At 33.7% G+C, this 27,858-nt stretch overlaps 1 protein-coding gene across 2 annotated transcripts in view; it reads right to left on the minus strand.

Moving 5' to 3' along the window:
• Window positions 1-27,858, minus strand: part of LOC134546317 (kinesin-associated protein 3) — a 134,848-nt gene that overhangs the window by 16,627 nt on the left and 90,363 nt on the right. Inside the window, exons 16-18 of one of the 2 annotated variants that reach the window (XM_063389055.1) lie at window positions 23,818-23,893; window positions 20,698-20,823; window positions 8,703-10,702 (exon numbers count right to left, since the gene is read on the minus strand). In XM_063389055.1, coding sequence (XP_063245125.1) covers window positions 10,669-10,702; window positions 20,698-20,823; window positions 23,818-23,893 — 236 coding nt within the window. In that variant the 3' untranslated portion in view covers window positions 8,703-10,668. Of the gene's footprint in view, window positions 1-8,702; window positions 10,703-20,697; window positions 20,824-23,817; window positions 23,894-27,858 lie in introns of those variants that run through there. The other variant, XM_063389056.1, reaches the window with a different exon arrangement.

The following is a 27,858-nucleotide window of genomic DNA, read 5'->3' on the forward strand; positions in this document are numbered from 1 at the left end:
AGGGAACCACGATACATTTTAGAAGCACAAACATGTTTAAAAAAAAAAGTTAATGTTTAAAAGAAAACAACTTTCACTGTTGCAAGAGGCGAGCAGCTTTTTAGGTAGATTTAGAAGAAGGACTAAACATTACCATCGTGCAATTTCTAGGAAATGTTTACATAGTTTGTTGTTTCATGGTTCATGGACCCTAAAACCATAGGCTATATATATATATATACACACACACACACACACTTTTATGAACACTATAACAGCCGTTATTTTGTAAGAATCACTTCCGAACTAATAAATAAAATAAAAATAGTAGGCCTAATCGAAAATCTTGGTCGAGTTCGTTGGGCAAAATCTGACTGAAAGTAGAGAAATAGGGAAAATTAAAAAAAAAATCGTTACAACTACCTTAGTATGATAAATATCGTATCCGTATGAAGTAATTGAATATTGTTTGAGTAATACCAAAAATGTTTGTAAAACACAACCAACCATAATTGCAAGGGGTGGAAAAAACCGCAGTTGGAGGACAAAAATAGTCATACCTCCCTTATTAGACCCGTTCCACAATGACACGGAAACGGAGACGGAACACGGAAACGAAGACGGATTTCACGGAACAGAGCCTCTACAATAGCACGCAAACGGAGACGTACCCACACGGACCTGCTCAGCAGTGCTGAAGTCTTCCGTTTACGTTACTCCGTTAGACCAATAGGAGCACGTTATTTATTCACTGCAGTTGTCAAGCTACAGTTGCGAGCTCATGTTAATTAAGATATTAGTTTTGACTAATGTTGGTTTCCGTATTTTCGACTACTTTTTTTATGCGTGAACAACAAAACAAGATTTGTTTTGAAATTTGAATTGTGCACGTGGGTTTCATCATGACGAATTTTGATGAACATTTAATTTTCATGGTTAAAGATATACCTGCTATGTATGAGAAGACGGAGAAGGACTACTTTACCACCGCCACAACACAAAAAAAAAAAAAACTATTACTACATTACCAAGTTAACAACCATACATTTCGATTTAACAGGTAGTTCACTTGATACTCGTAGTTTTCAGTTACGTCACGCTCGCTCTTTCTTATTGGCCAAGATTTCTTACGGGTCCGTGTATTGTAGAACGAGAAAAATACGGACGGAACGGAACAATACTCCGTTTTCGTCTCCGTTTCCGTCTGTTCCGTTTCCGTGTCATTGTGGAACAGGCCTTAGGTACACCTTCGAATCCGTTCGAGTTGTTAGTAAATCCAATTTTTATTATAATATTAAAACTTTTATTTGAATCAATTTTTTGATAAGAACTATTGCTCCAAGAGTTTGGAAAATCAAGGGTTAAAATAAAGACTTTAAAAATGTATAAAACATAATAAAATCCTTTCTAAAGATTGTCTACAATTTTAAACAAATTATTTTGTTACATCCAACCATTACCTAAAGAAGTGAAGAAAAAATAAAAGGGTTGAAAGACAAAAATATCTTACTTCCCTAAGTAAATAAATACCTATCGAATCCGTTCAGGTTGTATCTCCAACAATATAATCAAAATAATCTGAATTAATATTTTTATACAACCAACCATTGCTGCTAAGGGTGGAAAGTCAGGGGTGAAGGACAAAAATTTCACAACATTCTTACTAGGTACAATATCAAATCTGTTTCTACTCTAGATACTATCTATAGCATTTTTCTGAATCAATTTTCGATAAGACCAACCGTTACAGAAAGTGGTCGAAAAATAACTTCCGTGTGATGTACTCTATCGAATTAATTATTATATATTTAAAAAATTTATAAATATTATCTCGAACATTCATCACAAATAAATGTTGATACCATTTATCAATAATGCAAGGGGTCGAAATAACGAGGGCCGAAGTCGCAATAAATCGTTAATTTTTTTTAAGGGGTAAACTATCAAATCCATTATAATTTATTGTAAAATATCTTAACACTATCACTTTAGCTGACGCATTTTCTGTTGAGACCAAATATGCTGCAAGAGGTTGTAATAACAGGGGTTGAAAAAAAATTAAAACTTCCTTACTATGAGCAGTATCAAATTCGATAAAACTTAATGTAAGTTCTTGAAGATGTTCAAGACGTTTCTAGGAGTTCACAGAATGTTTCAAAAGAAATATACGTACTCCTAAAAAATATACATATTTTATGTAACAAGATTCTTAGCTTTTCTTTAAACAGTTTGTTTAAAAGTAACTCTCAAGAGTGATATATAATTATGCTTTTATTATTCTCGGGTGGCTTTTCATGCTTATTTTCATAAATACATTTTTTTTTTGTATTATGCCACATTTATTTCATTCAATTTTTATAAACGTATTCATTCTTGTTGACCTTGCCCTAGCGACGGGGCAGCAGTCAGCATATAGCTTTAGTTACCCAGAAGACAGTCTTTGAGATGAGAGTCTGGAAGTTAGGTGTGCCTAAGTCAGCGACAGAAGTAGTGTGCATACAATAATTAAAAGTGCCATGTTCATCAGAAAAGTGTAATTATTTTGACACCGTAATCTGTGGGTTTAATCGTTGAGAAAGCGGAGGTTATCTACGGAGCGGCGTTTTGAATTAGCTGCCACAGTCGCCGCCAACCAGACGACACCATTTCTGGACCGAGGTTACTAAGTTACTATCATATACAAGGGATTTTAATTTTATTTTGACAACATTATTGTAATTTATTGTTTTTGTAGCGCATTGTTACTGTGTTAACTAGTAAATAAATGCAGTGTTCCAACTCCAATTCTTTCCAGTAGATGCAACGCCCACTGAAATATTGATCAGCGTGGCTGTAACTGGTTGGTAGTCGCTGGCTCCTCTGTGGCATTGTGGTCATCGGTGAATTATGCTTGTTGTGAATGTACAGCGCACTGGCAAACTCCTCTCCTGCAGCTCACATCGGTCGCCAATGAATTATCATGTACTTTGTAATCATAAAGATTGTTTCAGAACTCAACGAAAACAGTTTATAGGCTAATTAATAACGGTTCTACATCAAAAATGCTAAATTAAAAATGTGTCGTAATTTTTTAGTTAGGCCTATGAGAATTAGAAAGTGTTAAAATACCCATCTTTTATTATAAAATATTGCTACACAATTCTGAGTAACACTACAATTGATAACAATTCCTAATTCCACAATGCCTAACTAAAAAATTACGACAATTTTATATATACCTATATAAAGTAGTAGTAAATGTTGGTTTCTCTGTTTCCCTTGTAAATAGAAACCAAATTATGTGATTAAATATCCGTGTTATTTGTGTTTTTTTGACAGCATTTGTAATGATTTAGGTAGGTAATAAAAATGTACCATTTAACTGACAAGATTATTGTTATACCTCTAATTTTACATTCTACTATTGCACTAATTACATCTAAGTGACATAATGACGATATCTGACATTAATGCTACTTATATATTTATTGTGACCTTGTGTTTCCGATTTATTTGACTTCTTGTATGTGAGTCATAAGTAAAATATAACTATAAGACATTCAAAATTTATTTGTAATTTATTTGTAATGATTTAGGTAGGTAATAAAAATGTACCATTTAACTGACAAGATTATTGTTATACCTCTAATTTTACATTCTACTATTGTACTAATTACATCTAAGTGACATAATGACGATATCTGACATTAATGCTACTTATATATTTATTGTGACCTTGTGTTTCCGATTTATTTGACTTCTTGTATGTGAGTCATAAGTAAAATATAACTATAAGACATTCAAAATTTAGGTTCCTAGACAGAATTAAAAATTGTGGTATGATTGCGCTTGATTTAACTTTTGTTTTCAGCGTTCAAAATTGATACGTTAGTAGAAATTTATTAAAATGTTTTTACATAAAAATTGGTTGTCTGTAAAGTCGGTTTACGGACGATAGTTTAACGTGATGTCATAACAAAACTTTGATGAAATGATTGCATACTTTTATGAATAAAATTGAATCATTTTTATTAAATTATTACTATTTTGTATGGATACAAAGGAGTGAAATGAAATCTACAATTTAATTGATACATTTACTTTTATTTTCACTCATTAATTCTAATATGTTTATTACTTTAATGAAGAGATTATTTTAACTATAACTTTTATAAATGTTTGCTATTTAACTTCTTCCAATCTGTGTTATTCTGTTAAGTATAGGACGATGATAGGAAAAGTAGGAAACGAATGGGAGTGTTTCAAGTTTAATGTGCCTCGAAAAAGTTAAATCGATGGTTGTTCCAATCGAGTGGAAGAGAGATAGATGCGGCGCAAGCGTACAATGAGCGTAATGGGACACAGCGTTACTGGACAATGTGCGTAACGGGACACTTTTTCGTGTGTTCAGCCGGCGTTCTTCTATTTATTAGACGCCACGTCTAAACGTGAATAACACTGTGTATTATTGTTTTATTTCTAAAAAAATTTAACTCCAATTATTGCGTACAACACGGTAATGTATTTTTTTTTTAAATGTGTGAACTCTGGAGTGTGTGAAGTGTTTTCCCGCGGGCCGCCAGCCAAGCTTGTCTGTTCCGGCGGACTGTCAGCACGGCCGGGTCTCGGCAGGGTGAGGGAGAGGAGGAAGGAGGAAGGAGGAAGGAAGAATGGGAAGGGTCGAGCAGAACTGGCAACAGTGCGGTTATCAGCCCTGTACTGCGCATGCGCGGGTAGAACCCGCACATTCCGGGGGAGGGGGCAGGCAGACTGCCTTCGCGTGTCTAAAGCCGGCCAAGAAAGAGGAGAGACACACCCTTCCCGTATGAAGAGCCTGACTCGAATGACCGCTGTTCCCAGCTACGCAGACACTTATACCGACCGGGCGGAGTGGTCGGGTAGTTGATTTCGATGGTGTTATTCACATTTTTGCCAAAACATAAATATAGAGTAGTGATTTTTAGTCACTGAACCGCGCCCTTAAGTAAAAAGTTGTCTAGAACTTATGACTCCCTTTGCATAACTAAACTTATGAGCACAGAGTCAGTTTCAAAAGCTGCACACTATGATCATGGAGAGACTGCCTGTGCATAACTACCAACTGTGTAACCTAAAATATCATTATATTCCATACTTTGGCACGTATTTTAGTCAGTTTGGTTTTGTGTCCGAGTCTCTGCGGTGACGTTGTGCATAGACAAAACCCCACAGCCTGCTAACACCTTCCTTCTATACTAATAGAGCTATGACTAGTTCTTAGCTCTTGGCCTCGTTTATTTCTTATTGGCCTAAAGTTTTTAAGTAGAATAGACACTTAAACAATATTAACATGTATCATCATTTATACCACACATTTGGTAATTTAATTTTACTTAATTTTATACTTAATAATATTTATTTTCTGATTTAATTATTGAAGTGCCAGTGACATGTCTTTGAAGAATCAGACAGTATATATTTAATTGTGCGACTGCTCATTTTTAACTTAAGGTTATGTTAAATTCACTTTTTCTATGTTTCAAATTTAAATCTGTCAGGAATTCTCATGATAAACAACTTGATTGAAAAGTGGGCTCTTTTTTGTTTTTCTTTACTACCCAACTGGCCTATTATTTTGTGTTAGTCTTGGAAAAATAAATCACAGCTACTCATGCAAAAACTGGCACAGATTCAAATTTAGATTTTTACATTGTCTTAGAACATATTTGAAAACTTTCTAATGAAAAATCTTAAATGGGAATGGGTTTTAATCAATTAATCTTCAAATAAAAGTTTCATGTTCTTATTCCACAAATAAAAATGTGATAATGTAATGGACATTTAACAAATCAAATGTTTAAAATAAGTAGCATTACAGTCTTCAAATAACATTAAAAAGGCAACATTTTTTGATTCTTGACCAAAAGATAATTATTAAAAAATAGATTTCACAACAGTAAATATTAAATCACCCAAAAAAAAGGAAAACAACAAATTTAACAACATTAAAATTTAAAGTGATAAATATATGGAATAAAAAAACTAAACTAAATGTTACACACATAGTCACGCACCAAGTTCCATAGACATTTCTACAATGTTTCAAGTGCGAAACTATAATAGTATGTACTTGAAAACTGAAAGTCACAGTCAAATCTCATGCAATGTAATCCACAGGATGAACTACAATATAAATTCAGTTATGTAAAAAAAAACTTTTATTAGAGATTTATTTTTCTATTTTGGGAAACATCTACATCCATTTATTTTATAAAGGTGAAAATTATTTTTCAAGTAGAGCATTCTGTATAAAAAAAGGTTGGAACCTGGAATACTGTAGATATATGTTTGAAACAAAAAAGTTCTTCGTCAAGTTCTCTAGTCAAGGTACAACAAAATATAAGAGACAGCATCTGAAATCTGGTTCATTAGAAGTGTTGCATGATTAACGAATGAACAATAATTTACTTATGGAATGTTGCCAGTCATGTAGAACAATTTTAGTTAGTTCTGTGTGATCAATCAACATCAGCAAGAATATGTTCAACAACCACTCTTAACAGGCAACAATAGATGAAAAATATTTAATGCCATATCAAGTTTACAACTTTGAATGAAATGCATTTTTCAATCATTTAATAATTTGTTCATTTTTATTTTAAATATTGTTGTAAAACCAAAATCATAAAATGAACACAAATGTTTTACACAAATGCTAGCATCCAGCAGCTTCACTACCCCAAACTTATCTTTATTGCAGTTCTGGATTAATGTAGCACTATTTTTTTCACATAAAACACCTAATAACATAGGCTTGTGCAAGTATAAGGTTATTTCATATTTTGAACTTAATATGAATAAAAATGTTTTTAGTATTTCTCACAATTGTTTGCATCTCACATTTTAACAATAACTCGTGTGTGCTTTCATGCAACTGCAATAAATATTTCAAGTTAATGGTCATAAATAATGAAACACAACTATACAATATGTCTGCTTTGGAGTTTTTAGGTACTTTTTCAGTTTTTGCTCCATCTGAATCTTTGCCATTCTGCTTATTACTGCAGACATTTAAAAATAACTTATGGGCGGAGCCAAGATTTTATGGTGTTCTAAGAAAGTAAATTTTGTTATTAAAAATAGTGTCTATGCCTTCATTGTCATTAAAAATTTAAAAAAAACAAGTAATGATAATACATATCAACACAATTATATTGCTCAATTGGTTTAACAAATAGTGGTAAGACATTTAAAAGATTTACATTAAAAATACTACATATATTGGATACTGATAAAGGCAAGTCAAACAAAAAACTTCAATTAAAACATTCAATAATAAAAAAATCAGTATGCAATGTTAAAAGCCCAAAATCATTTGATTTATACATTTTCTTGTTGTGTTTCTCTGTAAACCTCTTTATGGATGTCTGTATGATACAAGCTAAAGACTGCTTTTATTTTGTTTACGTTGAAAAAAACCTTGGATAGGAACTAAATAATTGTTTTATTAGTAAACAACATTTTAGGTTTTTAAATAAAAACCTAAACTTAAGATTTATTTATGATAGAATTGAATATTTAAATTTATTATCAGAGGTAATTGAGGTGAATTTTGCTGCTTTTCGGTGTTATGCAGCGTTATTAACTTCTATTTCAGTGTTTGGCATTGTAGTGACTTCCATTTTGGTGTTTAGCAGTGAGTTGACTTATTTTTGCTATTATTTGGGTTTTATCGCTATTCACAATAATCTAGTCTATAGTTATGGGATGGGCATTGGGCATTGCCCCTTTATATACTGGGTTTGCAAACTTTTATATCAGACTCAACTTCAATTTTGATACATGAGTTGATGAATAGCCTTTCTATGCTTACAAAACTATTGAATATTCATTATTTTGAGGAAATAAAACTAAACACAAATAATATAAATATTTGTCCTATAATTTAGAATAATTGCACAAGCCTAATAATAGGCTAACATTGTCGCTGCAACTACAAAATTTATGTTAAATAAACATTGTGAGCAGGTAAGTTACACACATAACGGTGACTCAAACAAGACCAAGCAGATAAGCTTCTCTACAACTCACTCCAATCCCTAGCATGAACAATTTTTATACAGAATTAGGGGGAGGGGGCAGTAAAATTTAACTTTCAATTATTTTGTATCACAACAGATACACCAGGATACCATAATTACACATACAGAAAGCTCCACTGCATTATGCCTACTTTCAGTATCATACAATTTTTTTTAAACATACTAATGTTTTTACAAATAACTGAATCAAGGCTAATAATAATCATGAACGCAATCATTACTGTACAACTACAGAAACTCTACAATACCTATATCACTTCTCAAATATTTTATTACTTTTCGGTGGGATGAAACATTTATAAACATAAAAACTTCAATTAATTACAATTACCTACTCAAACATAATTATATTTCAGATCATTTTCGAGCACCAAAATTACATTCAAAAACACTAATAACTTAACACTGACAACAAATTTTATTTTGAGTTATAATATTATAAAACTTATATAATTATACAAAAACTTTTACAGCAAGAAAGAATAAATAAAAGTATTATATAAACTTAATAAAGAGACAAATATTGCAATAAATAAATAAATATAGCAAGAAATAAATGCAAAAATTTAATTGTTTTACAAAAATAACATTTTTTCCAAATAATTTAAGTATAAACATTTACAGTTACTCTTTATAAAGGTAGCAGGGGCAATAAATTATGAGTATTTTAAATTGTGGTCAGTTTGTATACGATGTACATGCAAATCATTATTTTGCAACTACGAAAAGCATTGTGTGGCTGTAAGTAGTGTCTTGATTAACCGAGCTTCAACAATAGCTTGACAACCTAGAAAATTATATAACTGTTGTAAAAAACTTTAAAAAAATTAACCTCAAAGATGCCAGTCACTGGTTGAGCAAATCATGGAGTGACTTTTCTACACTGAAGAAAAGTTGGAAAAACATCACCCCAAAATTTGATAACAATGGGCAAACTGAAAACCAACCCAATTTATTATTACATCCATGTTATCTGTGATTTTATCAAGGTTGGTGCGGAATACATCAACTTGGTTAATCAAAACTCTACTGTACCATGATTATTCACAAAAATCTAATGAAAAAAATGTAATAAATATATAATGTAAAAGACACTGTTGGCAAATCATCATATTAGCAGGTAACTTTTAGAAAGCTTCAGCTACAAGCACCTGTCCATTATTTTTAATGTACATAGTTATCGACCCTCTAGAAATATTGATGAGATGGTTCCATGGATACTTTAAGCTGTGAAAAATATTAAGAAAAGGTATTTTCACTTCTATGATTATATGTTAACTAGGATAGTTGTACTAACACAAGAGACGTGATATTTTGTCCAAATCGTCTTAGTAAATTATCAATAATTTACAAAGACAATTTGGACAAAACATTATGTCCCTCTGTGTTACAATTAGGCCTGTGTGAATATCAGTTTTTTAGTTTGAATCAAATAGGAAATTAGACAAATAATTCTAAAGTGAAAAGTTGGTTTGTTTAAGAAGCTACAATAATTGTACATAAATTTTTGTAAAATATTTAAATTTTGAAATAATAATATTGTGTTTTTAATAATGCAACAAACCTAACTTTAACCTGACCAACCAATATTTCATTTCATTTCCTATTCACCTTATTTTCCAGAACTTGTTACTCTACATAATGATCCAAAAAATTTCGTGAAGTGCAAAATAGGTACCAAGAAAGCCAATCCATTTCATGAAAAACATGATTTTTTAATGTTTCCAAATTAGAGATTAAATGAACTCATATTTACATATTTACACCCTAGTTATTCACACATTTTCATTGTTAATGGCAGCCAGATAACTGCATTTTAGTTCAGCAATGTTATAAACACAGTTTCTACAAATTTTTTTCTTTTAAGTTACAAAGTCTATTTCGCCATAGATACATACAGCAAATAAGCTTCTATTGTGTCACATTTTGTTAGATCTATTATGACTATCAATTTGTATGCCGTTGAAACTTTGGTGTTCACTTCTTTTAATGGTCATCACAATGGAGTGTCCCGTGTTTTGTGATGATGCAGTACAAGGTTGTTGATGTTTATTTATTTATTTCCACTACTGGTACCTTGTGAGGAATCGAAACCGAATAATATTTCGTTTTCAAGTTTGAAATGTTACAAATATGCAGTGTTTAACATTGTTCATACAATTTTTCCATTACTGTTTTGTGAGACAAAAGTGAAAATTTTTTTTTTGAATGATTGTTATGTTTAAAACATTGCTTATTGTTAATGTTTTTAACTATGAAGTCCCATTAGAACATAAAAAAGGGTCTTTATATTGCATAAAAGACTTAAGCTCAACAGTGAACACTGATATACGACAAACACACAGTGTCAAATATTCGTAAGCAAATTTCAAAGTGTTAATATTCAAATTCGAATTGAATACAAATATCAAGTTATTTATATTCAAAAATTCGCAAAGGCCTAGTTACAATACATTAATTTTAACAAACACTTTGAGCAACAGAAAGCATGTACAGTGTAAGGTATTTATTAATTGGGATAAATAAAAGCCACATCATTTGTACAACACTTCATATAGCAGTTTTAACAAGACACGTACAGTACTTAGAAATGCTTCAAGTTTGCCTCCTGCATGCCAACGTCCTGCCACTAAGACATCTGCGACTGCTTGAAATTCATAAACCTGTGATGGGCCAAATCAAATCGTCAACATCATTAACATTTTTTCACTGAAAATCCGAATTGAAGAACAAAAATTTTGGGACATTGTTTCCCATTAATAAACATTAGGTACCAATACACAACAACTTGCTCTGTTACAGATGTCCGAGAAAGATCTCTGGAGATTAAGGTGTACACAGGTGTTTTTGCAATTCATAATTCATTTGCTTAAAACATTTTGCAGATAACCAGGATAAATTTTAAATAAATGGCAACAAGATAGTCAAAGCTACTCAACTAGGATAATATAAGGCACAGTGCATTTTGTGGTGTGTATAAGCAGAATCTGTATTGATTCTGAGAAACTTCAGGCATGTGTTTGGAAAGTACGCTCCAAGTAAAACAGCTAGAAGATACGTAGGTACTTTTTTAAATCATTTGCAAAGAAAATTCCCAGAAAACCCTGAGTGCAGTTCAGCAGTATTCCAACACAGCACACAATGTTTTGCTCAACATGTTAGTTCAGTTTTTAACTAAATGTTAACTGCACATGGTGTTTATCATTCACTGTTGAATTTAAGTGCGTTGTATGTAAAACCACCCAACTCAGGCAATACTAACCCTTGTAATAAATAAACAATTACTCAGTAGAAGGATCAGTAGAGGGTCAATCTACTCATCGTAATTCAGTCCTTGTTTATCCACATTCTATGGAGGTACACCAAAGGTATTGTGCACTCACAACAGAAAAGCAACAATTTATTTTCCATTAATGGCAATGGATTACAGAGGTTGTAACTACAATCCCACTGGGAATGTAGTTACATCCACGGTAAAGTGGATTTTGTTAACCTCAATCATTTACAGCTCAAAAAAAATGTATTCACTGTTCACTAAAATAACATCGATGGATTTCCAAACAGATTCTGTAAGAAAGAAGTGACCAGCTCTATTTTAGACCATGTTGATAATTCAACCACATCAAAGATATTGTTACTGGGATACTAGAGGTGAGGCAACGAGGCAGGCCAGGGCCATTCAGAACGCGTTTGTTTCCACAAAATAATTATTGTGACACCAGACATGTACCTGAAAGTAACTCGACCAATCACAAATCATAGACGCTGCTACAGAGTTTTGGCACTCAATTGGTCACAATATCTTTTCACGAAAAATACATGACCTAGTTATAGGTTAGAAAATTTCTTTTCTTGGTTTACGTAAAACTTTTAATTTTCTAAGGTAGGTTTACACTCGTTCAGGTATTAAAAACACAGTGAAAGGTTGGTTATGTTAGGTCGGGTACATTAAGACTATTTTGATGTAGTGGGGATGGTTGCTTAGGATAACTGAACTACATAAAAAAATATTGCACCATCTTTGGTACATACGTGTTATATACTAGTCCCCACTCCCTTTCATGGTAATTGGATAAGCACCCCGTCCGCGTGAAGTGACGTAACTAGAATGCCACTGTTCTGGGAGCTCCGGATGTAGAGTTGACCCTGATGATGTGACACTTCGAAAGGCTGCAAGACTTTTCCAGGGCGGGGGCTGAGGGGTAAAAAAATGATGCAGTTGACCTGTGAGGGCTGTGGACAAAAGCATCTGGGACGGTACTGTGTGTGTGACGGACGAGTGACTAATGCGAGGAAATGTTTCAGGACATAGGTGCACGTTAAGAGACTAGCAGAAGAGAGCGTGTCACTGAGCTCCAGTGGGGAGAGTACATTGTGGACTTAATGAACGAGTGCTTAATTTGTGCAGATAGTTAAAACATTGTAATTTAATTAATTAGGATATCCATTACAAACCTGTTTTCCCATTCACAAGAAAATTATTTAAAATTTTTGGCAACTTTGAATAAAATAATAAAGTAGAACCCCGTTTTTACACTATTCTGGGGGGAGGGGAGGTGGGGGGGGGGGGGGGGTGTTTGTTGTCTAAAAATGTAAAATGCAGGAAAGTGAACAATAAGAAAAATGTATGAAATATTTTTTTTCTCATAGAACAGCAATATACGACTTGAACATAGGCCTACCATACTTTAAAATAAACATAATTATTGATTAAGAATGTCTGAAGCATATATAAATAGAATAATTAACATTTAAATCCTATATTTTCATTCTGCGTAGAGTATAGGTAAGTATACATACAGTATATGTACTTTCATACATAAATTAGCAATTCATACTAACATCAGAGATCAGACATTTACAGGTTAAGCATATTAATAAAAATACAGTACGTTATCATCACACTGAGCTGCATTTCCTTAAATGATTCTGCAACTTTTCAAAATTGTGTTCAGAGTTGAAACAGACACGCCTAACTCTCAGCAGTAAAACATGAGTACCTTAGTGTTCGTCCATGCACTTTAAAATGTTTAGTTTTTCGTCAGTTGAAAAATGTTTTCCATAGATAATTACGTAAATATAATGGCCACTCGGAATTTTTATAAACTTTAGTGCTAACATTTTCATAAAGTCTGCCTTTATAAGGCCGGTGTTGGCAGACTGTAAATACCATTTTTAATAGAAGAGCACATAGAAAAATCCAGGGGCTACAGCGCTAGTGTTCCCAACAGCATTTTGGATTTCATTCAATGCTGCTGTTACTGCTGCTTCTTCTAAATTATTTTAGAATAACAATGTCTTAAGTTACAACTAAGAACTTGGAGAAGAAGCTGACTGGAGTTAGAAGATAAGAAGATAAAATGATGTTGAAAGAAGTTAAGAAAAGAAAATGATGCTAGCAGACGAAACCCACGATAGGTACATGGACTGAATATAACCCAAGCAAAATGATATAAGAAGAGAAGATATAAAATCTGTTAAGCACGATTCAGTCACATAAGAGGAAGGTAAATACAGAACTAAAAATTTATGCTTGATGTCTGAACAAATAAAAGAAAGGTTCAGGACAAAGAAAGCAGAATGAAAGACATCAGAAGAAATAAAGTACATGCATAATAAAATATTCAAGCCATAGGTTCAATAAAATCATAGAACTGAAACATAAGATGCACCCCTCTCAACCACAAGAATGAAAACCAAATAAATTAAATTATACCCAAGAATTACAATAATGAATATGAGAACTGGCAATTCAAAAAATTCTAGTATACCCTCAACGGAGATCATATGTATGATGTATGTGACAAACATGGAAATAACAAATTTATGTAGGTATAGCATAAACAAGCAGCATAAATTGTGGGAAGCAGTTGTAATCAACGGGAATTTATTGCATTGCATCAAATGAAGTTAGAAGGGGACCTAAATAAAATGTTGCAAATAACGGGAAAATGTAAAATTGGGGTTCTACTGTACTTTGATATTGATTCAGAGAAAACATAATGGAATAGACAAATTTTTGTATAGTATTTTGTATGTTCAGAAATCATACCTCTTATTTTCCATGTACAATTTAACTGAGTATGTTTACATTGTTATATATGAATGATAATAAAATAATGATACTGTTTAAGAGCCCACGTGTTCCAAAATTTTACTTTTAAGATGAAATCTTTGTAAATATTTAACTCAAATATATTTTGAAAATAAGTAATTATATAGTAGTATCTTTATAGTTTAAGGAATTATTTAAAATGAAAAATATATATTTACCTAAGAAATTATAAAGAATGATTGAATTATATTTACGGAATTCTGACATGCAGATGTTTAGATTTAATCTTCTAGTGTTGGGTCGATTCCATAGATAATGCTTATCCAACTACTCCCGACTATAACAGCTTATTAATATGACACTAATTTCAGTTACGTACCTGAAAGCCCTGAAATAAATCAACACTTGTGTATCTCAGTGCTGTTTCTGTGTGACAGTAAAATTTAAACCATTGTAATTTATGTTATACCTACTACATTAAAAGAAAGTTTAAGTAAAAAATCATGTTAGATAAGGTTTGGTTTTTTTTATATTGTGGCAAAAATGTTTTGGTAATTTAATTTAAAACTGATTGGAACACTTCTATCAATATACATACTAGAGACGTGCGAGTCTCGGTAATATTGAGAAATTATCGACATCAAAATATTCTTGATTTCGTCTCGAGAACATTTTAGAATTTCCGACAATTTCGAGAATTTGTATTGCTTAGCTCTGATTGTCTACTTATGCATTTAAACAAAGCAAAGTTTTTACTTACATGTAAAAAAAAGAGCTACTAGGTAATTAAAATAAAAAAATGAATCAGTTACCACATGCCGACATAACACAGTGTATGTTCTATCGTTTATTTTCCACGTTCACGTAAATTTTTTCATAACAGTGACGTTTCACAATTCAAACGAACACCAATACATGTCGCACTTTAAGAATATACCATATTTTGAAAGAACTTCGCTTGGATCGCAAGCAACAACGGCACGGATATGGCAAGAAGTGAACACTCACTGTTTGTGTGTCCTGTAATCTATGGAAAGAGCTCAATACGTTGTTTATTTTCTTTTTGGGGTTTAGTTTAAATTACCGGGAAATAAAGGATCGTACCAGTTTTTTTTTTTTTTAAAGTTATTTTCAGTGCTAATACATGTAATTATTAGAATGGCTGATAGTTCTGGAAATGTTCAAGACCGTAAATTGCCGCACATTTGGAAATTTTATGAAAAATGAAAGGGTGAGGGCGAGTGCAAAGTGTGCAAAAAACGTATTCAGACGCCGACTTGTTCAACAAGTTCTCTTGCGACACTTGAAACTTCATCCAGCCGTCGAAAAGGATTATTTGGAATTAACAAAGGAAAAAGCTACAAAACAACCAGAAAATTCTTATAGATAGTTATCAATCCAAGACTGTGTCACAAAGAAACAAGAAGTTTGCGAAGCTAGAAAAAACATAATTGACAGGAAAATTGGTGTAATGATGGCATGTGATTTTCAGCCATACAGCATTGTAGAGGATCACGGATTTAAAGGACTGCTCAATGAATTAGAACCAGGTTAAGAAGTACCATCTTGCACTACATTTTTCAGGTCTATTGTACCAAAAATTTACCGTGAAGAAAAAGCCAAACTTGCAGAAGAAATAAAGAGAGATGTTGATGATGGACTTCAGTCTGTTTCATTTACTACTGACATGTGGTCATCCGCAAGGCAGGACAGTTTTATTTCTCTTACAAGTCACTATTTGACAAAAGACTTTGAGTTGAAATATCATGTCCTTGGAAATTACCACTTTTCAGGTTCGCACACTGCTCTGGCAATACAAGAAAAGCTGACAGCAGCTATAGACTAATGGAATTTTCCCACCAATTCAATTCCATTGTACGTAGTTACAGATAATGCTAAGAATTTCACAGCTGCCATAAACAAAACATCATGGATTCACACATGGTGTTTTGCTCACACACTACAGTTGGCAGTTCAAGATGCTAAAAGTGAACAAAATGTTGCAGACCTTGTAGTAAAATGCCAGGCAATCGTGGGACATTATCGCCATAGCAATATTGCTTGAGAAAGGCTTCATGCTGCAGCTAAAGTTGAACAAACCTGTACACGAGCTGTTACCAATGGTGCCGACAAGATGGAACAGTGAGTTTACAATGCTCTTCCGCCTTGTTGAGCAGCAGGTACCCTTATCTGCAGATCTAGGAGATTCAATGGCAGTAGAAAATTTCACATTGAGTGAGTGGAAGCTTGCTGCTAATGTAGTAAGTATGTTACAGCCAATAACTCTCAATTTCCCACTATCTCTTCCAAAATACCATTGCTGTATGGCGTTGAGGCAACACTTTCTAACTATGTTGAAGATCAAAGTAACCCTGGAATTGCATTTACTATCTCTCTTCAGAAAAGTATTAAATCTAGGTTTCCGTTGTACACAACAGTAAAAGAAGACATGATTGCAATGGTACTTGACCCACGCTTCAAAAACATATTGCTGCAAGACCTAGAAATTCTTATTTGCGTGCAGCGTATTATTTCAGATATCAAAGTGGTTGTTGATAATAAAACAGCACCTGTTCCAGAAGAAAATCCATCAGATACAGTTGAAGCCACCTGTTCTCTGTGGAATACTTTTGAACATCTGAAGAAATCAAGCTGTTCCTCAGCAACGTCACCAAGAGTTGAAAATGAACTTACCACTTATCTTGGTGAAAATGTTATCCCCCGATCAAGTGACCCTCTTATGTGGTGGCAGCAGAACCAGTCACGTTTCCCTGCTCTTGCCAGAGTCGCAAGAAAATATTTGGCCATACCAGCCACGCAGGTGGAAAGCGAAAGGCTTTTCAGCAGTGTTGGTGACACTGTTACATCCAGAAGAGAGAATCCGTTGGCCGAAAATATAGAGCAGCTTGTCTTTTTAAACAGCAGATTTTAAATGTGAGCTACCAAATAAAGTTGACTGTTTTCAATAAAAGGCCTATTGAAATGCTCCTGTGAGTACAGTGCAGGCCTATTTATTTTTGTGAATTCATTTTTGTAAGCGTATATGTAGTCCTTTTATTTCTTTCATTAAATAGCTTATACATGTAAAACTGTTGATATTTGCACATCAAGAATTACAAAGAACTCAAGAGGAAAGAGTAGGGTGGGCCCAATTTATTGCATCTAAAATCTCGTTGAGGAAAACTTCACTGACACCAAATTGCAATTTTGAAATTAAAAAAAAACTGAATTCTCGATCTCGTCTCGATTCTCGAGAATTTTAGTATTTCTGTTGTGATCTTGTCTCGGTTTTTGAAAAGGACTTCTCGCACATCTCTAATACATACTCTAACAATGGGATTTTATTGAAATTATACTTTTACTAAAAGATGTTGCTCAAATGACACTTTTAATTAAAACACTTTGCTGTAAAGTATGAACCAGTACTGTTGATTAATTTGAAAATCAAAACTTTCTCTTAATTAAATTTAAATAATCAAAAGAAGACAATACTAGCACTGAGTAATTGATAAAGACACTGATAAACCCCATTATTTATCTACCAAAAACCTCATGTTTAATGAAAGAAAAACAAAACAACAAAAATCATATTAAATTGACTTAAAACATGTTTTAAAGTGTGCAAATCCTGATTAATTAAATATACAGTTTAAATCGAGAAAAAAAATTAATTTACTGTATTGACCAATTACCCTTATTATATGATAGATACTCCCAAATTTTCAGGTTTTTATAAAGGTGAAGAATTAACCCACTTTATTAATTGTCAAATTGCAGTTCCAAGCAAGCCTACAATGTGTCATACATGTGAATAATGATTACTTTCATATGATTGTTCAAACAAAGCATTATACTACAGTGTGTTCCTATTGAGACATAATGGTAATTTTTACACACTGCTTGAATATTCAAACACACCACAAAGTTTTTTTTTTTTTAAATAATAATAAAAAAACACACACACACTTCCAGTACTCAATTTATAACAGGAAAAATCATATTAGGGGATTTTATTAATTAATACTTAATTTACTATGATGCTTAATAAGTAGTGGTGCACCGATGCGGATACCGATGAATCGTAATCGGCGATTATGGGTACTTACCGATTAATCGTAATCGGCGATTATCTCAACGATTACTTTGCCGATTATTTACGTCCCGGCGTAATTAAGTAGGTTTTTACCGTGTAATATTTTGTTACACATTTTAGGATGAAATACGGTAATATTTGTATATATTACATAATTCATCTAACTGCGTCATATCATAATTACAGATATTTCGTTAAGTTTAATAAATCTCATTGCCTCAAACAATAAAAAATGCATTTTTCTTACATGTTTATTTACGTTTCGTCTTTTGTTTAGTGGCCTTGTACATTACGTATAGCCAGAGAAGTAAAATAGATGGCACGCAATCAAAATACCACAAACAGTTGCAGTGGATTCTATGACAATCGATCTTTTCGAGTCGTAGCAGCGTTGTAAAATCGTGGTCCCGATTCCTTCTAGTTTTTATCACTGCGTTTTACAAACTCGTTATGGGCGTCTTTGGTAACATTATCCGTTTGTTATTTGTATGTGACGTGAAAAGTGAAAAAGTATTTATAATTTTATATATTCAGTCAACATAAATAAAATCACATGTGCTAGAATTGGTTTTTAGTCATTTTTATATAATTATAGTGAGATGGCGAGTAGGGAGAAAATAAGTGAAGTGTGGAAACATTTTTTCTATAAACTCAAGTGAACAAAATATAGCAGCATGTTTACATTGTTAAACGGTAATTTCTTGATGCAACCTGATGTGATAGACGATAATAATGCTGGTTTTCCGCAACAAAAACTTACCCATTGTAAATTACAATAATTGTAATTATTATTAGACTGTAGTTCAAGTTGTTTACAATAACAAATATTTAAATAGAATTTAATTTAATTTCCCCTTTTAATGACTTAATTGTGTATTTTATATATTTTTATACTGTTATTATAACTGTATTCTCAATTTTACCTAATCTTGTTATTAAATTCACATGGGAATAAAAAATTTTGTGTGCATTATTACACTTAAAAAAATTTCATTATAATCGGTAACTGAATCGGTATCTGCCGATTATTGCTCTCATAATCGGTAATCGAATCGGTAATCGGTAAAGTCATATCGGTGCACCACTATTAATAAGCAATTGTTTATGAGATGGTTTCCTAATTACGAACAAAGGTAACACAAAGGCAAATGGCATATTATGCATGCACTTTAAGGTGCTATAAAACTACATATTACTGTACACCAGGCAGTAGAGTTGTTACTAAATGTATTTTTTCAATTGCTGTTGCAGCCATAAATTCAAGAACTGAACAAGTTACTTTCAATACTAATTAAATCCACCATCTTCAAAGTAATTTACACGCTACACTGGGCCTATAGTCAGAGTTTTTATCTAACAATAATTATAGTCTTTCAAATTTATCTGTCCATTATGTCTAATCCTAATACATACTAATATTTTTTAAATGTTTTCTTTTACCTTAATTAATACGTACAACAATTTATTTATAGCTTTTGGTCTAAATAATGTTTCCCAAATTATTTAAGTTTGAAAATTTTGTTGGTAATGTTCACTCTTACAGACACTTAACACTGTAACAAAACACAGCTCTGAAAAGAATTAGTTATTTCCTAAAAGTTATTGGTAAAACACACCTGTATGCTCTACCAAGTACCAATTTTTTTTGCATAACTTCATTCATGACTAGCTTGAACAATATAATATCAATATATTCACAGGGAGTTGAAAGAGGCTTGATACAATGGTAACAAAAAAATTAGATTTTATAACTACATATCAATAAGTCCTGAAAATTTTATACCACATAATAAAAAAACTAGGTAAATGCCATTTGTTATGTTTAAAAATGTCGGTATCTTTTTATGTAGGTTTACTTCATCATTTACTGCAGTGATGACCAACTGCCGGCCCACGGGGGGGATCCGCCCATTTAAAGAATCTTTCAATAAAATATTCGGTATATTCTCATGTATCAGCCATATTTGTTTGCCTACCTATATGTAGAATAAGTTGCCAGCAGACACTGTTATGAAGCCTATTTGTCACTGAAATATTGAAAAATATGATTATACTTTTCTTAAAATCTATATATTGTTTCAATATTCTTTTTGGATGAAAAGGTTTTCATTTATTATTTTTTGCCAATACTATGTTTAAAATAATAATTTTTTGTTTCTTGATGACAAACCATTCTATTTATTGGTTAATACACAGAATATATTTTAAAAAATTGTTGCTAGAAATGTGATATTTATTCATGTGCCTGGCCCTCAGATTAGTTTGAAGAATAATAAAAGGTTCCCAAATGAATGAAGTTGGTCATCACTGATCTACTGCAGTCTACACAACTAATGGCCTACAGTATATAAAACACTGAATTACACGTGTACATAAGTAGTTTGAACTAAACAGTGCGGAGCAGTCGCTGGAACAGTATAAAACATCTGAACGAGACAAGCGGCAGAGTGAGTATGCTGGCTACAAGCTGTGGGAAGGTGCGGGCTGCTGGGAGCTATATGAGGACGTACTGTGCGGCGGAGACGGGCCGTAGTCTCAGGTTGCCGAGGCCACTGCGCGCCAGGTCCTCGCTGCTGCTGCTGCTGCTGTTGCTGCTGGGAGACAGGCCTCGCCGGCCCTCCAGGTCGCTGCTGTACCTGCGAGCCAGCCCCACACTCACTGCACTGAACTGTCGTAGAGATGCCGTACTGGTGTCCATACCAAACATTTCCCAACATTTGTTCATCTATTTCCTTACAAATTCACTGAGCTGTCAGAGGAATGAAAAATGAATATTCAGGTGCCTGTTCCTGTTTAACGTTAATTTAGTTTATTAACAGGGCTGACAAGAAAAACCCAGGGCCAAGTGGAAATAATTTTGTCAGGTTCCTCCCTGTTATTTAGGTATTGCACAACTGTTTGAACTCCAAGATGAAAAAAAAGAATCTTTGTAACTCTAAACGTTACCATGACCTATGAATTTATTAACAATCTCGAGACTTAACCGGGCCCCCCAACCACCTCAAGCCCAGGCCCGAGATTTGCCCCCCCCCCCCCCCCATGGCCCTGTTTATATTATATGAACATTGTACTACTTGGGAATAAAACAGTTTTTCTAAACTAAAAAATTAAATATATATAATCTTTTTTCAGAAATCTTCCAAATTTTCAAACCATTGATATTAAATGTTTAGCATCAACCCAGAGTCCTAAACGAAGACCTTGAAAGTAACTGAATGAGACCAGACTCACATGCATAATGAACTAACTTTTTATTTACTTACGTGGGAAAGAAATAAATTAAAATTTTCATAATAGGTGAGTTTTTTCTTTCCAATATTTTTCTTAAAACAAGTCATGGAGGAAACAAATAGCACATTATGTAGACTGTGAAATACACTATATAAAGAGAAAACATATTATTAATCAAATAAGTCCCTCGTACTGCAACACACTTAAGGGATTCAAACAATAAAATTACAGATTACTTCTAGTTATGGATTATGGTATGGGTCACCCAATTCACATACAGTGTAATTGTGTTTATGCATCACTAGGAATCAAACAGATTGCAAAAAATAACTGCATTTACTTGTATAAGCCTTGCCACTGCGTAATGTCTGCACCCTTATTTTTACAGTCCTAAAATATGTATAATGTCAGCACTGAAATGTTACATGTGAGAAATATGTGTAAAGTGGCAAAGAGGAAGTTTCTATTGATGTCAAAAAGGGATTGACCTCAATTGCAACCAAAGAGCATGGAAAGGTGAGTGTTATGTGGTGACAAGAAGTGCTGGAATGAGCCTCCCCTCCTGCGGGTGGTCAACAGAGGGAGCAAAGATATACTGCATTCTCTACACCCCCAAATCTACTTATGTTTCCTTGAAAATCACCCCTCCCCAGAGGTACCAAAAATACTTAACTGCCTTAAAAACATTCAGATAGATAAACAGTCAAACAGATAAACTTGCAGCAAATAACCATACTCTACTACCTTAATTAATTACTGATGATTTAAAATAGTTTGGATGCATGCTGAGGTAAAAAATACTATTATTTTTATATACTTTAAACAGGTAGAGAGACATATTAACAGTCCAACAAGTAAATCTTTTAGTTTTTTCCTAAAACTATTACTGGATAGGATAACTTTACATTACGCAGGTTTTACAAAAAATAACAAGTAAACTTTGATACTATTTTTTCCCCCTGGTAATCATACTTGATGATGCAATACATATTTACAAAATTTGACCAAACAAGATAAAATATGAAAAAAAAAAAAAAGTACCGTTAATGATTTTTTTTAAGTTTAAAACTGTCATTGTAACATTTTGTAGATTATTAATCAAAATGTTCATCTGGAGAATTAATATAATTATTTTTCAGTTCTTTTGATAAATAAATAAAATATATTAAATTGTTTATTTAATTAGCTATAGATGAAACTCAGGATGCCATCGAACAAGGCGTAGGTGGTGTGAAGGAATGTCACTAAGTACAGACTGAAGTTAGTAGACTGACCACCATTCTGGGGGTATAGTGAAACCCAAAATTATGTGAGTTTACATCTTGTCATCCTGAAATGGCAATTGTAAAGAAGAACGCAGAAGAAGCCATTTTGGCACATAGAACTGACAATCCAGCTGAAGAATTTAAATAGACGACCAGTTTTATCGGAAAATATTCCCCACTTAAGCAATTACATTGCATATCACAACCTCTGCACCGAACATGAAAAGGCACCGATAACAAAAGTCGTGGCTTACGAGAACAGTGGTGCAAGAAATGGTGGAGCATCGTGGCATACCAGGAAAAGCGGAATAATACACAAGTGAGGTAGCGAAGTTGCAGCGTGACTGCGCGTACACTTCACTTTGATAGTTTTAGGGCCAGAAGAGGGAAGGAGAGTCAAAGGCAAGAAAATTAACAGTGAAAAACCAGTGTAGGACACACAACTTGCTGCCAGGACACAGAATAGGATTTAGATGCGGGGAACGGGACCGTTTTAGGTGGGAAAAGTACAGAGATGAAGTGGTAGAAATATAGCAAGAAAATGGTGTGATGCCATGGTTGAGAGAACAGGATATGCTTGGACCAGCACTGGCAAAATTTGAACATGACTGTTTAACTGTTTCAACTGTTTAAAGATAGAAAAATTGGCTAAACCTTTCTGGTTGAAAGCTTTGAAGGTAAACAACATAAAATTAAACAAAAGTAACTCCCATATAATAATAAATTAATAACATTGAGTTTTATGAAAAAATTAAAAGTGCCATGAAATTACCTAAACATGGCACCCTGTGACACTAGCTAACTTGCTGGCCAGCAACTGCCTTCTAGTGTTTATTCTTTATTCTTTAATCAGTCATACGCCACACAGCTTAATACCATGCAAGTGAAAATTAGAAGATACTCTTCAAATGAGTACTATAAATTTTCTTGGAATGTCAAATACATATTTTATTTAAAATGAATTCTTTTTCACACTCCCAGATATTATCTCTACAACCCATACTCTGGGTGAAAATGTGGTCAGATTGTAGTGTGGCTTATGCAAATAACTACAAGATTAAACTGCTACGTGACCTAACTGTAAGCAAATAATATTTTTTTTTTAGTATTTTTAAATGTTATTCTATTACTCACCTGCTCCTTGGCTCAGTAAGGTTATCTTTGTTGTTCATCAATGAGTCTTCTGATTCATTCAAGGCCAGATGTGAACCTAAAATACGCAGCCGGAAAACATTTTTTAGCACTAGTTAAAAATAAATAATTACAATATTTTTTTATGTACAATTAACTGCCTTTTCACACATAATTAAAAAGGTGATGAAGAATTAATTTTTTCCGAATTCATAATATGGAAAACATTTACTATGCCCGGCAGTTATCTTGGCGTCTGAGCTCCCTAGTCCTGTCTGGCAGGGAGGGGAGGGTGAAGAGAAAGCGATACCCTATTGTCAAGGTCAGCGGCCAGGTTGTACTAGCAGAACAGAAAACATTCGGTGCGTGACTTCCTACACTACGTAAGTCTGTATCCACGTCCGTGGGGGCCCCAGGGTGGTAAGGCCTTTTGGCTAAGAGCGCTGGGTTACCAAACCAAAAGTGAGAAATCCTATGAATTGTACTTGTATTACATAAGTGTAACATTGTGTAAATTGCAGTGGTTCTGCTCGAATATTTGTACTCATCTGTCAGAAAAAGTAACAAACTATTATCTAAACCTGTAACGTTTTACTTTGTCCCATTAAATATACTTACGGTGTCTGCTAATCATTATGCTAACCAAAATTAATTGAAATGTTAACTCAGTAACTAGCGAAAACCAGACACGATTTATTTTGGAAAACTAGGTCACTTAGTATTTAAAATAAATTTAAAACTATGCTTCTCAATTCACTGTGTTCTCAAAGTTAATTAAAACAAAAGTCTTACAAGAAAAAGGAAACGACCAAAACATTACGCAATTGTAGCTCTCCGCGCGAAAGCTATCTCACAGTAGATGACGCAGGAGCCAGTCTAGCCTTTATCGTTCTCCGGTTTCCGTACCTAAAACGTTCCATTTAGCGCTGGATGTACATTTAAGTAAACATGGAGCTTGTTATGTTATATTTGCTGCTTTAACTTCATGTCAGTCGTTTAGGAAACACCTGACTATCAACGTTAATGGCATTTAAAAAATGCTTGTGTATGTGTGGCTTTATATTTTAATGCACCTATAATCGATTATTTATTATAAATGTAAATACAATTTGCATTGTACTTCCACTTTAGAATGCATATTATAACCTTCAAAACATCATATATATTATATGATTTGTTTAATGTAAGTGTGAAGTTCTCTTTCCATGATAATTGATTGTATTAGGTGAAGAAAAACAAAATTAAGTTAAAATTAATTACTAATATTACTATTCTTATTACTTTCTCTAGGTACTCCCGTTTTCCCCGTTCTGTCATTTCGTCAACGCTTCATACTCATCATTTCTCCACAATAGGCTATCAAGACCCTTACTTGTTAATAGCCGCCCAACTCACACACACCCTAACTGCCCAAATATTTTACTCCACTATACACTACGTAACAGTAACGTAGTAAAGATATATTTCCATTGTTTATTAAATACTTAAAATATCTGTTTTTTTCCTGGCGTAGTCTGTGGGTCATGTGGTTGTTCTTTGCTGACTTTACGAATCCTGACTATGGACCGTTCACTCACACCCGTGTACTTCGCTGCTCTTGCCGTCTGTCTCTGTAAAGGCTCGAGCAGACATTTATTTTTCGCTTCTTCATCAATAAACTACATCACGTTTTTATTATTTCCCGCTCTCCGCTATGTATCACTTTACCGCGCCTCTGCGAGCTGCCACCTTCGCCTTCCATTTTCGGGTATACACTGAAGGGCGATATTTTCCTAACAGCCACTACACGGCTCTCGGCTACGTGTCGCCTGCTTACCCCCTCTTCTTTCTCCGGTCCCGCTGTCCCCGCACCCCCGCGCTGAGACACGCCAAGATAACTGCCGGCCACAGTAGTGGCGTCAAATCATTTGTGTATTGTCAATGAACACATGTCAATGCAAACAAGAAACAAGTTAACATGAAGGGGAGAAAAATATGAATATGTCACAACAAATTAAAATAACATATGACAGTATCTAGCAGGTATACAAAACAAAGCTCATGGCCATATAATGATTTCAATCAGAACATGGCAGCAATGAAACAAAAAAGATGAATTAAAACTTTATGGTATGCACAATCTGCTCAACACAAAAAAACACCACACCCACACTAGCATTAATGTTAGACACCAGTCAACATCAATCAACAACACTTATTTCCTAGACTATAACCAATCTTTTGATGCCTCCTGAAGTGCAACTATGCACTGTGGCCTGTCAACATCTGAATTATAATTTTTATGATGCCAACTTCTTAACAGCAGTGACAATATCAGGATTTCCACAATTATTCTGTCTGCAATTCGTCCGCCTGTTGTACAAGTGTTAGAGGCATGATATTTAAGCCATAACCCCATAACCAACAATGTTAGGAATATTCTGCTGGCTTAAAAGATGGTCAAGGCTTGTAGCTCAAGCAGCATTGAGTTTATGACAGCAAGTTTCATAACTAATTAAAAGTTGTCATAAATAGATGCAGTCATGCAATGCGAAACCAAGAACTAATAAAATTTTGGATCTTGGTAAAAGAAAAGACCTAATATGTTCTTTGGAAAGAAATCAATATGGAAAATAATACCACACTATGTAACTAAGATGCAAGATAAAATTTGAATCGCAAGGCTCTGTGAAAGTGGCTGTAGAACAAAAAAACAGTTTTTGTAGTTTGTTTCGGAGTGCATTACTGCGTCCAAAAATAACTAGAGTAAATTTTTTTTATATAACTTCAAACAACAAAAAGATTTGGTTTTGTTAAGTTTTGCTTTAATGAGGTGTAATATGGTAAATTAACAATATAATACATTCTTTTCTGATATAATAAATAATTAAATGATTACACTATGCAACATGATTTTCTATGATTCTCTGATATTAGGTGTTCCTAAAGTATTGTTACGAACGCAGACAGAGCTGGCTGGTGGCCCAGCCAGGCCACAGGCGTCGTACGCCATATCACGTGCGGCCCACTGACGTAAGGCATACCACACGTGCCTTGCCGGATTACAAGGGTCGTCGCTACCCCCTTCCCCCCTCCGCTCAAAACGCTTTGTCCTGCCTTGGCGCCGTTATCTATCGCTGAACGGCCTTGGGAATTGCGCGGGCCGCCGTGTGAACGAGTGACACTATTCTCGACGCTGCGTCGGGTCGGCGTGGGATAACGTGACCCGTCCCAGCTGCTCTCGTCAGTTCTAGAAAGGTGCCACAGACATACTTGCCAACTTTTGAAATTCCCAATCCAGTAGAAATTTCAAATGATTAATTATAGCGTGAACCAAACACGGCAATTTGGTTACTCCATGATTAAACATAACAAATAACCAAATATTGTATATTTTATACTATCTAACAAAAAAGTAAATACAGCTATTAAATTACCTAAACATCTGCATTGTAATATTGTGAATTTCATATTTCACACACATCTGATATATAAGTTTACACAATATTGCACCCATCATCAGCTGCACTCAATTCATGTTCTTATCTAGGTATGTAATTAAATATGGGCCTACAAACTTATTTACAACACTTTCGAACTAGTTTTTTTTTTCTTAAGGAAAATGCTTCAGTGATGCTGCAGTAGCTTTCTTAGCTTTTTGAAGAAATTTCTCAGAAAACTTCTGATCATAGCAAAAACCCACTTGTCTGGATTTAATTACAGAAATGCTTTCAAGAGAGTTATTTGACAACTGGGATCTGAACTGGGTCCTGTTTTTCTTGACCAAACTAAACACCCTCTTGCACTCTGCATTACTGTGAGGGATTGTGAGTATGGAAAACATTACTCTAGATAGTCTATCAAATTTTGGTTCCCCAGTTATGCTTTTCATATTTGAGACACTGACCCATTTTTCCACCATATTGGCACTCTGTGTTAAACAAGAAAGATCTTCCAGCTGAAGGGAAATGAACTGTTTGTGAAGTTCATCCATGGCCATGCTCCTTGTTTCATTGTCATTGTGGTAACATTACAGGAAACAATTTCAGGAAGTACTCAACATCA

This window comes from Bacillus rossius, chromosome 1 (genome assembly GCF_032445375.1).
Source record: "Bacillus rossius redtenbacheri isolate Brsri chromosome 1, Brsri_v3, whole genome shotgun sequence".
In the NCBI taxonomy this organism is placed as follows: Eukaryota; Metazoa; Arthropoda; class Insecta; order Phasmatodea; family Bacillidae; genus Bacillus; species Bacillus rossius.